Source organism: Dasypus novemcinctus, chromosome 4 (assembly GCF_030445035.2).
Source record: "Dasypus novemcinctus isolate mDasNov1 chromosome 4, mDasNov1.1.hap2, whole genome shotgun sequence".
NCBI lineage: Eukaryota > Metazoa > Chordata > Mammalia > Cingulata > Dasypodidae > Dasypus > Dasypus novemcinctus.
This window is the reverse complement of record NC_080676.1, coordinates 79650378-79664371: the sequence shown is the minus strand read 5'-3', so window position 1 is coordinate 79664371 and position 13994 is coordinate 79650378. Positions and strand designations below refer to the sequence as shown.

Genomic DNA, 13994 nt, shown 5'->3' with positions numbered 1-13994 from the left:
CTGAGCATCACTGCACCCCATAGTCAATGTGAAGACTTTTTTTTATGACCTTACATACAGTTTATCCTGGAGAATAACTCACATGCCCTAGAATAGAATGTGTATTCTGCTGGTGTTGGGGAAAATGTTAGGTCTAACTGGTTTACAGAATCATTCATTCTTCTATTTCCTTGTTGATTTTCTGTCTAGATATTCTATCCATTATTTAAGCAGTATATTAAAGTCCCTAACAATTAATTTAGAACTATTTCTCCCTTCAAATCTGTCAATATTTGCTTATTTAATTTGGGGCTTTTCCATTAGGTGCTTATATATTATTAATTGTTATGTTTTCTTATTGAACCCTTTATCAGTATATGGTTACTTTCTTTCCCTTTAAATAGTTTTTGCCTTAGTCTATTTTATTTGATATTACTATGGTGATTGTAGATCTCATTTGTTTAAAATTTGCATGGTATTTTTTCCATCCTTTCACTTTCAACATATTAGTGTCTTTGAATTTAAGATGAGTCTCTTTTAAGCAGCGTAGAGTTGGGCCATGCTTTTTAATATATTCTGCCAATATCTGCCTTTTGACTGGATAGTTTAATACATTTACATTTACAGTATTCTGCCATTTTGTTCCTTGGTCTTTGTAAATCTAATATCTTCTTTGTCCCTCAATTTTTCCATTAATGACTACTTTTGTATTTATTTCATTGTTTGTATTATTTAATTTTAAGTCCCTTCTCATTTTCTTCTGTATATATTTGTGCTTACCATAGGGCATAAATTTAACATCCTAAATTGATAGCAGTCATATTTTATTTTATACCAAATAAATTTCAATTGCAAACACAAATACTATTCCTATACCTGTCTTTCTCCCACCTTTTTGTTGTATTTGTTATAAATTGTGTCTTTATACATTGTTTAGCCAGATCACAGATTTATTATTATCTTTAATGCATTTGCATTTTAGAATCTTTAGAAGTAAAAGTGGAGTTACATACCAAAAGATCCAATTACCCATATTTTCCCCTTTACTGGTGCTCTTTATTTCTCTATGCCACTTCCAGCCACTTTCTAGTATCCTTTCCTTTCAGTGCGAAGAACTCACTTTAGCATTACTTGTAGAGCCATTCTAGTTGTGACAAACTCCCTCAGCTTTGTTTACCTGGGAATATCTTAATCTCTCTCATTTTGAAAGACAGTGTCACCTGATTTAAAATTCTTGGTTGGCAATTGTTTTCTTTCATCACTTTAAATATTTCATGCCACTGCCCTCTTCTTCTATGATTTCTGAAAAGAAAATGGGACTTAAACTTCTTGTGGCTTCCTTGTACATAACATTTTTCTTTTCTCTTGTGACTTTCAGAATTCTCCTTTTCCTTCAACAGTTTTACTCTGTGTTTGAATATGGCTCTATTTGAGTTTACCCTGTCTTGGGTTCATTGAGCTTCTCTCACGTGCATGTTCATGTCTTTTGAATTTGGGAAGTTTTCTGCCTTTATTTTCTTGAATGTCCCTTCTGCCTCTTTCTTCTGTGGGAATCTGATAATTTATATATTGATATGCTTGATGGTATCTCACAGGCCTCTTAGGCTCTGTTCAATTTTTATTTTACTTTCTGCTCCTCAGCTTAAATAATTCCAGTTATCTTGTCTTTGAGTTTACTGTTTTCTTCTTCCACTTCCATTCTACATTTGAACACTCTAGGTGATTTTTTATTTCAGTTATTGTGTTTTCAGCTCCAGTATTTCTGTTTGGTTCCTTTTAAAAAAAATTTCCATCTCTTTATTGAGATTCTCATATACTTAATTAATTGTTTTTGTGGTATCCTTTCATTCTTTCTCTGCTTTTCTTTATCCCTTGATTATATTAAAGATCATTTAAAAAAATTTTTAAAACATTTTTTTCCTCTCTTTTTTTTTTAAATGTTACATTCAAAAATATAAGGGGTCCCCATATACCCCCTCATCCCACTCCTCCCACATCAACAACTTCTTTCATCATCATGGGACATTCATTGCATTTGGTGAATACATTTTGGAGCACTGTTACATCACATACATAATGGTTTACATTGTAGTTTACACTCTCCCCCAGTCCACCCAGTGGGCCATGGCAGGACATACAATGTCCAGCATCTGTCCCTGCATTACCACCCAGGACAAAGTCTTTTCCTGGTATGTCCAAATTCTGGTCTTCTTCATTGATGGTTTTGAAGTGTTAGCTTGTTTCTTTGGTTGGGCCATCATTTCCTGTTTCTTTGCTTATCTTGTAATCTTTTGTTACACACTGTACATTTTAATATTTTAGTGTGTTAACTCTCAGATTTAGTCCCCGAACTGTTTGTTCCTGAAGTTCCTATCTAGTTAGTGATATGATAAAGATTTCTTTGAGTGCCAGGAACTAACAAAAACAAGCAATCCAAAGCAAAGAACACCTTTTACTGTCTTTGCATTTTTGTTCTTCATTGACTGGGTATTCTCCTTTAGAGGTTAGCCTTGTATCAAGGTTAGCCTGAGGCAAAATTATTTTCTGAGACTTGTTCTTGTCCTGGGCTTGTGTTAACTCCTGGCCTTAGAAGTTCTCTGTTTATAGGAATCTGAATGTTCAACCTACTTATGAAATAGACTTTCCTGCTTTCTTGGATGCTCTATTGTTTGTCTTAATGCTGACAATCCTTCACTTTAAGTCTCTTCAACTTAATTGTTTCTTTTATTTTTTATTTTTTAATTTTTATTTTTTGATAGTACATTTTATTTTTTCAAATTCTACTCAATTTATTCATTTTTAAAAAAATATTACATTAAAAAAATATGAAGTCCCCATTCACCCCCACCGCCCCCACCCCACCACTCCCCCCACAATAATACTTTCCCCCATCATCATGACACATCCATTGCATCTGGTGAGTACATCTCTGGGCATCGCTGCACCCCATGGCCTGTGGTCCACACCATAGCCCACACTCTCCCACGTTCCATCCAGTGGGCCATGGGAGGACATACAATGTCTGGCAATTGTCCCTGGAGCACCACCCAGGACAACTCCAAGTCCCGAAAATGCCTCCACATGTCATCTCTTCCTCCCATTCCCCGCACCAAGCAGCCACCATGGCCTTAATTGTTTCTTATAGTGCTTTAAATGTCTGCAAGCTGTTTCTGCCTGCAAGGCAAGTTCTTGGAAGGTGAGCCAGAGATGAGTGTCCTGGTTCTGTCTTTCAAACTGCTACCTGACAGATTGTACTGGCACACAGGTACCCTGGTTTGCACATAGGGGTTACTCTGCTCCCTACAGAACAGGGCCAAGGACCCACAATAGTAGTCTAGGCTGTTTCCATGCTGTACAGGGGCGAAAGTGGAAGAGGAGTCAGCAAGGGCACTATGAGCTTTTCCCACTGTTTTTAAAGCTGCATTTTCTTGATTCTACCCTCTCCCAGGTATTCTAGAGTCTTCAGGAAGGTGGTTTTGCCAGTTTTTGCTTGTTGTCCAAAGAATATCCCCCTGGATCATCTTATGCTGCCATCTTGGTCAGCTGGAAGCCCTAGTGCAAATCTTTTGGTAATGAGTTTTTTCAGTTTATGTATGTCTGAAAAATGTCTATATTTTACCTTTATCTTGAAAAAATATTGTTTTGCCATTATCTTTTCAAATATTTCCTGTCTCCCTTATTTTCTGTCCTTAACATCTCCAATTACAATTATTTTGGGTTATTCATCATTGTCTTATGGCTTATTGAGGGCTGCTTTTTTTTTTTTTTCAGCTTTTTTTCCTCTCGGTGTTGCATTTTGGATAGTTTCCATTGCTATGTGTTCAGGTTCACTAATTTTTCTTCTGCAGTGTCTAAGCTGCTATTGAGACTGTACAGTGTATTTTTCATCTCAGACTTTTTTTTTAATCTTTTCAAGTTCTATTTGATGTAGGTAGCTAGTTAGGTAGGAAGAAAGATAAATAGTCTTCCATGTCTCTAGTTAACTTTCTCAATCTTTCCTCTATCTGCAAAAACATAAAGAATATGGTTACAATATGTTTCAATGTCCTGATCTACTGTTTCTTTCATCTGGTCATTTCTGGTTCTGTTTCTATTAATAGATTTTTCCACCTTATTATGGGTCAAATTTTTGTGCTTCTTTGCATGCCTGATTGAATGCCACACCTGTTGAATTTTACTCTGCTGGATGTTAGATAATATTATATTTCTACTATTCCAAAAAATCGAAACAGAAGGAACACTGCCTAATTCCTTCTATGATGCCAACATTACCCTAGTACCAAAGCCAAACAAAGACACCACAAGAAAGGAAAATTACAGACCAATTTCTCTAATGAACCTAGACGCAAAAATACTTAACAAAATACTTGCTAATCGTATTCAACAACACATTAAACAAATTATACACCATGACCAAGTGGGATTTATTCCAGGTATGCAAGGATGGTTCAACATAAGAAAATCAATCAATGTAATACACCATATAAACAGATTGAGAGAAAAAAAACACATGATTATATCTATAGATGCAGAAAAGGCATTTGACAAAATACAGCACCCCTTCCTGATAAAAACACTCCAAAAGATCGGAATACAAGGAAACTTTTTGAACATGATAAAGAGTATATATGAAAAACCGAAAGCCAACATTGTTTACAATGGCGAAATCCTGAAATCCTTCCCTCTAAACTCAGGAACAAGACAAGGATGCCCATTGTCTCCGCTCCTATTTAACATTGTCTTGGAAGTACTTGCTCGAGCCCTGAGAAAAGAACCAGATATAAAAGGCATTCAAATTGGAAGGGAAGAAGTCAAAATTTCATTATTTGCAGATGACATGATCCTATATATAGAAAACCCTGAGAGATCTACAACAAAGCTCCTAGAACTCATAAATGAGTTTAGCAAAGTCGCAGGTTATAAGATCAATGCGCAAAAATCAGTAGCATTTCTGTACACCAACAATGAGCAAGATCAGGAGGAAATCAAGAAACAAATACCATTCACAATAGTAAATAAAAAAATCAAATACTTAGGAATAAATTTAACTAAAGAGGTAAAAAACTTATACATCGAGAACTATACAAGATTGTTCAAGGAAATCAAAGAAGACCTAAATAAATGGAAGAATATTCCCTGTTCATGGATAGGAAGACTGAATATTATTAAGATGTCTATCCTACCAAAACTGATCTACACATTCAATGCAATCCCAATAAAAATCAACACAGCCTTCTTTAAGGAACTAGAAAAACTAACTATGAAATTTATTTGGAATAGAAAGAGGCCCCGAATAGCCAAAGACATATTGAAAAAGAAAAACGAAATAGGAGGAATCACACTTCCTGACTTCAAAACATACTACAAAGCTACAGTAGTGAAAACAGCATGGTACTGGCATAAGGAGAGACACACAGACCAATGGAATCGAATTGAAAGTTCAGATATAGAACCTCATGTATATAGCCATATAATATTCGATAAAGCCACCAAACCCTCTCAACTGGGAGAGAATGGCCTATTCAACAAATGGTGCCTGGAGAACTGGATAGCCATATGTAGAAGAATGAAAGAGGATTACCATCTCACACCTTATACAAAGATCAACTCAAGATGGATCAAAGACCTAAATATAAGAGCCAAGACCATAAAGACCTTAGAAAGCAGTGTAGGGAAACATCTACAGGACCTTGTAATAGGAAATGGCTTCATGAATATCACACCAAAAGCACGAGCAGCAAAAGAACAAATAGATAAATGGGACTACCTCAGAATTAAAGCCTTCTGCACCTCAAAGGAGTTTGTCAAGAAAGTAAAAAGGGAACCCACACAATGGGAGAAAATATTTGGCAACCATATATCTGATAAGAGACTTATAACTTGCATCTATAAAGAACTCATATATCTTGAAAACAAAAAGATAAACAACCCATTTAAAAAATGGGAAAAAGAATTAAACAGACACTTCTCCAAAGAAGAAATACAAATGGCTAAAAAGCACATGAAAAAATGCTCCAAATCTCTAGCTATCAGGGAAATGCAAATCAAAACTACAATGAGATACCATCTTACTCCCATAAGATTGGCAGCCATGAAAAAAACAGTAGAATACAAATGCTGGAGAGGATGTGAAGAAAGGGGAACACTCATCCATTGCTGGTGGGAATGCAGAAGGATCCAACCATTCTGGAGGACAGTTTGGCGGTTTCTCAAAAAATTATCCATAGATTTGCCATATGACCCAGCAATACCACTGCTGGGTATATACCCATCAGATCTGAAAACAAGGACACAAACTGATATATGTACACCAATGTTCATAGCAGCATTGTTCACTATCGCCAAAAGTTGGAATCAATCCAAATGTCCATCAACAGATGAGTGGATCAATAAAATGTGGTATATACACACAATGGAATACTACTCAGCTGTAAGAACCAATACACTACAATCGCACGTGATAACATGGATGAACCTTGAGAATCTTATGTTGAGTGAAGCAACCCAGGCATTGAAGGACAAATACTATATACCCTCAATGATATGAAATAAGTTAACTGCCTCAGAGAGCTAGAGTCTGGAAAAGTGGCTTACAGGAAATCGGGGGGTGGAGGAAGGATGTGAGTTAATGTCTGCAGGGGTGGAATCTGTGATGAGCTGGCGGTAAGTATGAGCACAAAGAAGGGACAAAATGGGGGCAAGGGGTTACCTTCGGGTGGGGTTTTCTGGGTTTGACGGGGGCTGGGGATGGGAAGAGGGGTAATATTGTCCAAGAAATAGGTGGGAGGGAGGGGCAACATATGAATATGGGAGAGTGTCAGAAGTTCGTTGAGAACTAAATGTTGAGTAAAACGTATCAAAGTATAAGTAGGAGGGTTACCTGGTTAGGACGCTCAGGGGGTATGGTCTGATGCATGATGGACTCCGGAAGGAATAGCTGAAGGCTCATTTTGCCAAGGTGGGTTCTACCATTGGGTGGGGTGGACCCATATCCTGGGGAAGACTAATGCCGTCGAATAGAGAGAACTGTATCTCTCGTGAGAAAGGACGGCTCCCAGGGTATTAGATTGGCAGGCGTTGTGGGCCCTAAGGGGAGGGGAAAATGGATGTGGAATGGATGGAACAAAGGTAAATAAGGGGGCAAAAGAGGAGTTATGTGAGAGTACACGAGGATGAATATAAAACAGCTAATATTACACCAAAACCATATAGGGGACGACAGACTAATAATGAAAACCATAAGACAAAACATAGGATAACTAAAAAATTTAGAAAACTGTACAGCCTAAAATATGGACCACATAGTAAGCACAAATGTCACCTTGTTTGAAAACTATAGTGTTGGAATCTGTACATCAGTTTCAGGAAATATGATGTGAATAAGTTAAAAGATTATTGCTGTGCAAGGGAAAAGGTTTTATGGTGGATCTGGGGAAATACTGTATATTGTATATATGAATTTCAGTGATCTAAGACTCTTCTGAAGCTGACATTATGTTGGGATTCACTTTACGGGAAGTTTTGGATCACAGAGTGGTTCAACAATGGCAGCGGAGGAATACTGATATGGGATGTTATTGACAGGATATATATGGTTGACAGGGAGTTATACAGGGCATATGCCCAGGGTATATGGTAATGTCTATATATACTCATAGTGGAAACAAAAACAACAGCTGGGGGGGTACTGGGATCCTGGCCGGGGGGTCACTGTTGTGGGCCCTGGGAGAGCAGCAGCAATCCTCCAGGTGCAATGGCAAGAACCAGGAAGGAAGGAGGGCCCAACAGTGGGCTCATGATACTAATGGTTACACTTTTGAGCTTATACACCTGCAATAAGAACAAGGCCTAGAGTAGCATTGTGCCTGGGGGTTTCCTCCTGACAGCCTGCATGTTACTCAAATGTGGCCACTCTCACAGCCAAACTCAGCATGTAGATGCGATGCATTCCCCCCAGCGTGGGACATGACACCCGGGGATGAGCCTCCCTGGCACCGAGGGATCACTACCACATACCAGCTGAAGAAGCAACTAGAAAATGACCTTGAATTAAAGATTCAATGCGGAACAGCAGAATATACCTGTCTACATATAATAACATGACTTCGGGAAGCTGTTTGACCTAATGTAAGGGGGAAATGGAAAGGAGAAATGAGATTATAAGGCTGTGAGTCTCTAAAAAAAGAGTCTGGAGGTTGTCAGAAGGAATACCCCTATGTACAACTGAACAGAGTCTAAGAGACAGATAAGGTAGATACAACCCCAGGTATTGGTTCTTTTGAGGGATAAAGAGACCCACGGGTTCTATGGTCATGGCAGAAGGGGTTCACTGCCATGACAGATAGCCCTTCTTTGGACCTGGTGTTTCTGCGTGATGGAATTGGACTCAGAGGGGATCTCTTTTCACAAGACTTGCATGCTACTTTATTGGAATTGTAGTCGGTGCTGGGTTTAAGATATATGTAGGGGATTTGAATCTCTGGACTGATAATATGACACCCAGGCCCAGAGCCTCAACAGACTTCAGCTCCTACACTTTGATTTATTGGACTTACTCCACTCAGCTAACATGGAGTTGAAGAAGGTCAACCACCACAACATGGAGCCTAGAGTGTCTACAACTGGAAGCGGGAGGAGTGCATCCAGTACCCATATGGAATCTAAGCCCTCACTTGACATAGATGTGCAATGGACACAACCAACCCAATGTCCACAGAGAAAATGTGGAATGGGTGTGGGAACGGTAGCCATGGGGGCTGCTGGGTGTGGGGAACGGGAGGAAGAGATGAGATGTGGAGGCGTTTTCGGGACGTGGAGTTGTCCTGGATAGTGCTTCACGGACAATTACGGGACATTATAGATCCCCCCAGGGCCCACTGGATGGAACGTGAGAGAGTCTGGGCTATGATGTGGACCATTGACTATGGGGTGCAGTGATGCTCAGAGATGAACTTACCAGGTGCAATGGATGTGTCATGATGATGGGAGAGAGTGTTGCTGTGGGGGGAGTGGGGGGCAGGGGCGGTGGGGTTGAATGGGACCTCATATTTTTCATAATGTCATTTTAAAAAATAAATAAATAATTTAAAAAATAAATTAAAAAAAAATATTATATTTCTATAAGTATCCTTTTTAAAGCTGAGATACAGTTAAATGGAATTAGCTTGATCCTTTTGAGGCCTGCTTTTAAGTTTTGGTAGGCAGGACCAGAGCAGAATTTAGTGGGGACGAGTTTTCTACACTACTAAGGCAATACTAAGTACTCTGCACAATGTCTTATGAATTTTGAGGTTTTTTTATTCCTGCTGGTGGGAACATGAAAAATTTCTGCCCCTGTATAAGCCTCAGGGATTGATTTTTTGTGTGTATGTATTTTTCTTTCTTCTTTGGTATTCTGCTTTTTGAACTCTAGCCATCCTTTACCTTCTCAGACTCTCTGCTCTGTTTCCTCATATCAGTGAGCCTCCTGGACTTGATCTGAGTTCCCCCTCACTTTGTTTTAGCTTGGAAAATTTCCTTGGACTATCCAATGAGGCACAAATAAGGTTCACCTCATATTTATCTATCTGTCAGCAATCACTGTCATTCCCTGTCTGAAAACTGACATTATATTGTTTTTGTCCAGGTTTTTAGTTGTTTCAGATGGGAGGGTAAATCTGACTTCTGTACTTTCATTGTCGCTGAAAGTGGAAGGTCTTATGTAATTGACATCTTTAAGTAAAGAAACAAATGATTTCATATACTAAGTATATGAAATGTATATATCAACTGATACAGAGTGTGTAAGTGAATTTTGTTCCATAGAATATTTTTCCTCCCTTGTTCATTCTTTCCTACCTCTTTTCCTGTTTTTCTGTCTTTGTTTTTTCTCTTTTTCTTCTGTATGTTATTCAACTCGTATATAATATAGAATATTACTCTTTTAAAATATTGCTATTTATTTTCTAGCATTTCTTTTTCTTTTGCCTTATTTATGATGTGTATCTTTGTAGAATTTTTAAATTTTACATAGCCAGATATATCAGTCTATTTCTTTATGATCTCTGCATTTTTAATACGTTTAGAAGGTTTTTGTATATACCAATTATCAACATATTTACCTAAACCTTTTTTTAACCTTGTCATTTCACTTTTTGTTTTTAGAAATGAACAGTAGACATATTATTAATGGTGAGTTCACTTCTTATATTAAAATCTTTGACTCATTTTGAATTTATTTTAGTGAAAAGAATGTTTAATCAATTAAATAAATCATAAATGGAATGAACTGTGTCTGGATTCCCAATTCCTGTTTTACTTCTTGTAAAGGAAGGTGTTCCCTTTCAAATTCCTCACTCATATTCTTATTTCAAACTGCGGGACTGTTAGAGATCTGTGCTATGTAATTTAACTTGATTTAATTCAAAATAGGAATAACTAAAAAGCATAAAAAGCAAAACTTTGGTTTTTAAAACACGTTTAAAATATGTTGAAATTTGTTACTTTCTTTTGTACTCATTAATATTGATGCTAGTTAAAATGTTAAATTCCTTGACTTTAACTACATTAGACTTGGGAGACCTGGCGTTGATTGTTACTGCCAACATGAGAGTGGTGCAGCTGTTTTACAGCTCCAATTCTTGATCAATGAGGTAAGGATTTTTTTTTTTTTGCTATTTAACGTGCACACACACACATTGCCTTAGCTGATGTAGTCTATTTGATATTTTAACTTGAAATGCTTAAATGTATGGGATATTTTCATGGTCATGTTTTCCATAAAAGACTGCATTTCTGTATTTGTCAATTCCTTAAAATTTGAAGGAAAAATATATATGCCAGAAGAACCTGTTATTTTGACTATGTAGCATAATTTGTAGATTGTTTAAATGGTTTAAAAATCCTAAAATTCCTTGATTAACCATTAAATTTTCCCTTTATCCACTCTTCTCATACCAACTTAAGTTTTATAATCCAGTCCTAACATCATGTTTTATCTTTATCTTCCATGAAATAATCTTTTCACTTATTTACCTATGGACTCTTTTGTCTATATATATCTTCATATGCAATTTTTGGTGTATGTATGCCTTTATATTTATTTATATATTCATGGGTAATATGACATTTGGCTCTGTACCCTGTTTCCTTTTTTAAGACCATGGTGATGAGGAATTCCTTAAAAATACAAAATATATATTTATCAAATTCAGAATAGTTGCACATCTCCCATTAGTTGAAGGGCACTGGAGGCCTTCTTGACTCAACTTCTTATAGAGGCCCCTAGTGTCTTCTAGAGTTCTTTTATATCAAATGAGCCAGTCCGTGCGAAAATACTTTAAGAGTTTGTGGCATGCCAGTCTTAGGCCCTTTTAGTAGACTGAATTCATTGCCTTGGGGGAAAAAAAGAGGAACCACTGGTTGTTTTTTTTTTTTATGGCATTAACAATGATCTTTTATTCAGTGACTCCATATTTTGCTTATATATTTCTTTCTAAAAATTTATAATAGTAAACATGGGTAAAATGGTTCATAGAATTTCAATTCAAAGATACCTTGGGCCAAAAGTATTTGTGATATTTGGCAAATGTCCACTTTTTACTTTCCTTGGCTCAAAGTCTTTCTCAGAAGCTTGTGAGAACCTCTTTTTTACAAACCTAGCATATTTTCCCTTGTTGGCATACTTGCTATGGGGTACCAAAAAGGAGGGAGAGAAAGAAGAAAGGGACAACATTTTAAAAATGTTTTATTGTGATAACTACTCAGTATCTAGAATGTCAACTTTTTTGAGGTCTGTGCAATTTTATAGTTCCTAGTTATGTGATCTCAGGTCTTTGCCTTCTGCACTGATACATACTGGCAGGCATAAATTGTTTCCATGTGATTTGCTCTGGGTTTGATATTCTAAGAATTGTCATTAGGATTATAAATTTACCTCTGTGCTATATAATTAATAATAAACTTTAAAAATGCCTTCAACTTCCTTGCATTGTTTACATTGCCAATTCTGAACTATTCACTCTGTTTTACCTCACACTCAGCTTCTGGTATCTTTTCCTAAACTATCCAGTTTCTAATCCTAAGACTGGTATTTCTATTAAGTTTTAAATCTCTTCACAAATCTTTCTAAGCATTGCATCTGATAGGCTCACTTTCCTTTTATAAATGAGCCCTAGACTGCTGATGTGCTTACTTTCACATTTTTTGGTGTCTCTGTTGGTACTATTATGGTCGGTGGTCCTGTTTACTTCCCTCTAGTGATATTACCTCCCGGTTTTATTGTATAGATATAATTAATAATAATGAGTTTCTACCTAGATTTATTCAGTGAATACTAAGATTATGAACTATATGCTGCTTTATTTTGTCTTTTTATATCTTTTGTGTAGCACAGAACTATCTATTGTAGATAACATTTTATTAATTTTGTACATCATGTCCTATTTTCACTTTAACCAAGTGAAATTCCATGTCCCAGATAAATGAGATCAATATCCTGTATCTCAAACAGATTAACTGTAGCTGAAATATTTCTGAGTAATCCCAATAATCTTTCAGGTTGTATTTATGTTTAAGAACAGTTTACAATTATTTTACGGAAACACAAAAACCCTCAAGACATGTATAGGATACATTTTATTACATAGTATAAGACTATCTATGAGTTCATTTAAAGATGTATATATCTATGTATAACTCTTTTAACATGTGTACTTATATGTAAATATATAAATTATACAAATTTAAAAACATTTTAATGGGTATATTCTGATTAGGATTGATATTTAAAGCAATTTCTCTTTGAGACTAAGAAAAAAATCACAGGTACATAATCTAAGGAAAACCATCATAGGATACATGACTATTTGGCTTCAGAATTGTTATGGGAGGGCATCTAGATTCCTAACTTCTTTTCTCATCTGATTCCAAAAGATGAAATAAATCCTAGGAATTTCAAGATAGTTCTTCCTAGTATTTAAATTGGGAAATCATTTTGATATTGTTGATTAATGTTGTAAACTCTGAAAGATTACTAATAGCAGTATTTTAGCAAATATGAAGTGCATTTTAGTATCTCAGGATCACAATGGTTCTGCAAGAGCACTTTTTCTTTTCTTTTTTTAAATTTACCCTCCCCCCCTTTTGCAACTTGCTTGCTGTCTGCTCTCTGTGTCCATTCACTATGCGTCCTTCTGTGTCTGCTTGTCTCCCTTTGTTGCGTCACCTTGCTGCACCAGCTCTCTGCAGGTGTGGGCCATCAGCTCTCCACAGGCACGAGCCATCAGCTTTCCACAGGTACAGGCCGTCAGCTCTCCATGGGCATGGGCCAGCTTGCCTTCACAAGGAGGCCTTGGGAAGCAAACCCAGGGCCTCCCATATGGTAGACGGGAGCCGCCCATTGAGCCATATCAGCTTCCCCAAGATTACTTTTGACACATTCAATACAGTGGATTGGTAGCTTCGGGCTCTGTCATTGGGCAAGTATTGCCACTTTCAACTGGAAAACTCATTTTAGTAAAATTTCTGGCATAGTTTCAGATGATCTTACTTAACTCAGTGAAATAAATAGATTAAGCCTATGAAGAGAGTCATACACAGCGGCTGGTTATCTACCCATATGTTTTCTGCTTAATTAAGAGGTATCTGTTTTATTAGAAATGGGTTCATTTGTATTTGATGGTGCTGTATAAAGTGAATATTAGTATTTTGTGTAACTTTATTAAATTCTAGTTGAAATGTTTCTTTTTAAAAATTTTAAGATTTATTTTATTTTATATCCCCCCCCCATTGTTTGTGCTCATTGTCTGCTCTCTGTGTCTGTTTGTTGTGTGCTTGTCTTCTTTAGGAAGCACTAGGAACTAAACCCAGGACCTATCATGTGGTAGAAGGGTGTCCAACTGCTTGAGCCACATCCACCTCCCAAGAAATATTTCCTTTTATTATAGAATTTTAAAAATAATACATGAAACGTTTTGGATTATAAAAAAACAATTACATTATACCCAAACTAGATATTTTAGGAAGAATATATACTT

At 36.6% G+C, this 13994-nt stretch overlaps 1 protein-coding gene across 21 annotated transcripts in view; it reads left to right on the top strand.

Annotated features, from left to right (window-relative positions):
* STXBP5L (syntaxin binding protein 5L) overlaps positions 1-13994 on the top strand; it is a 441734-nt gene that overhangs the window by 123047 nt on the left and 304693 nt on the right. For all 21 annotated transcript variants that reach the window (XR_011648662.1, XR_011648664.1, XR_011648663.1 and 18 more), the window contains exon 4: positions 10529-10610. Coding sequence is in view for 18 of the 21 variants with exons in the window: in XM_071214767.1 (XP_071070868.1) it covers positions 10529-10610 (82 nt within the window). In the remaining 3 variants the exon portion in view is untranslated. The remainder of the gene's footprint in view (positions 1-10528; positions 10611-13994) is intronic.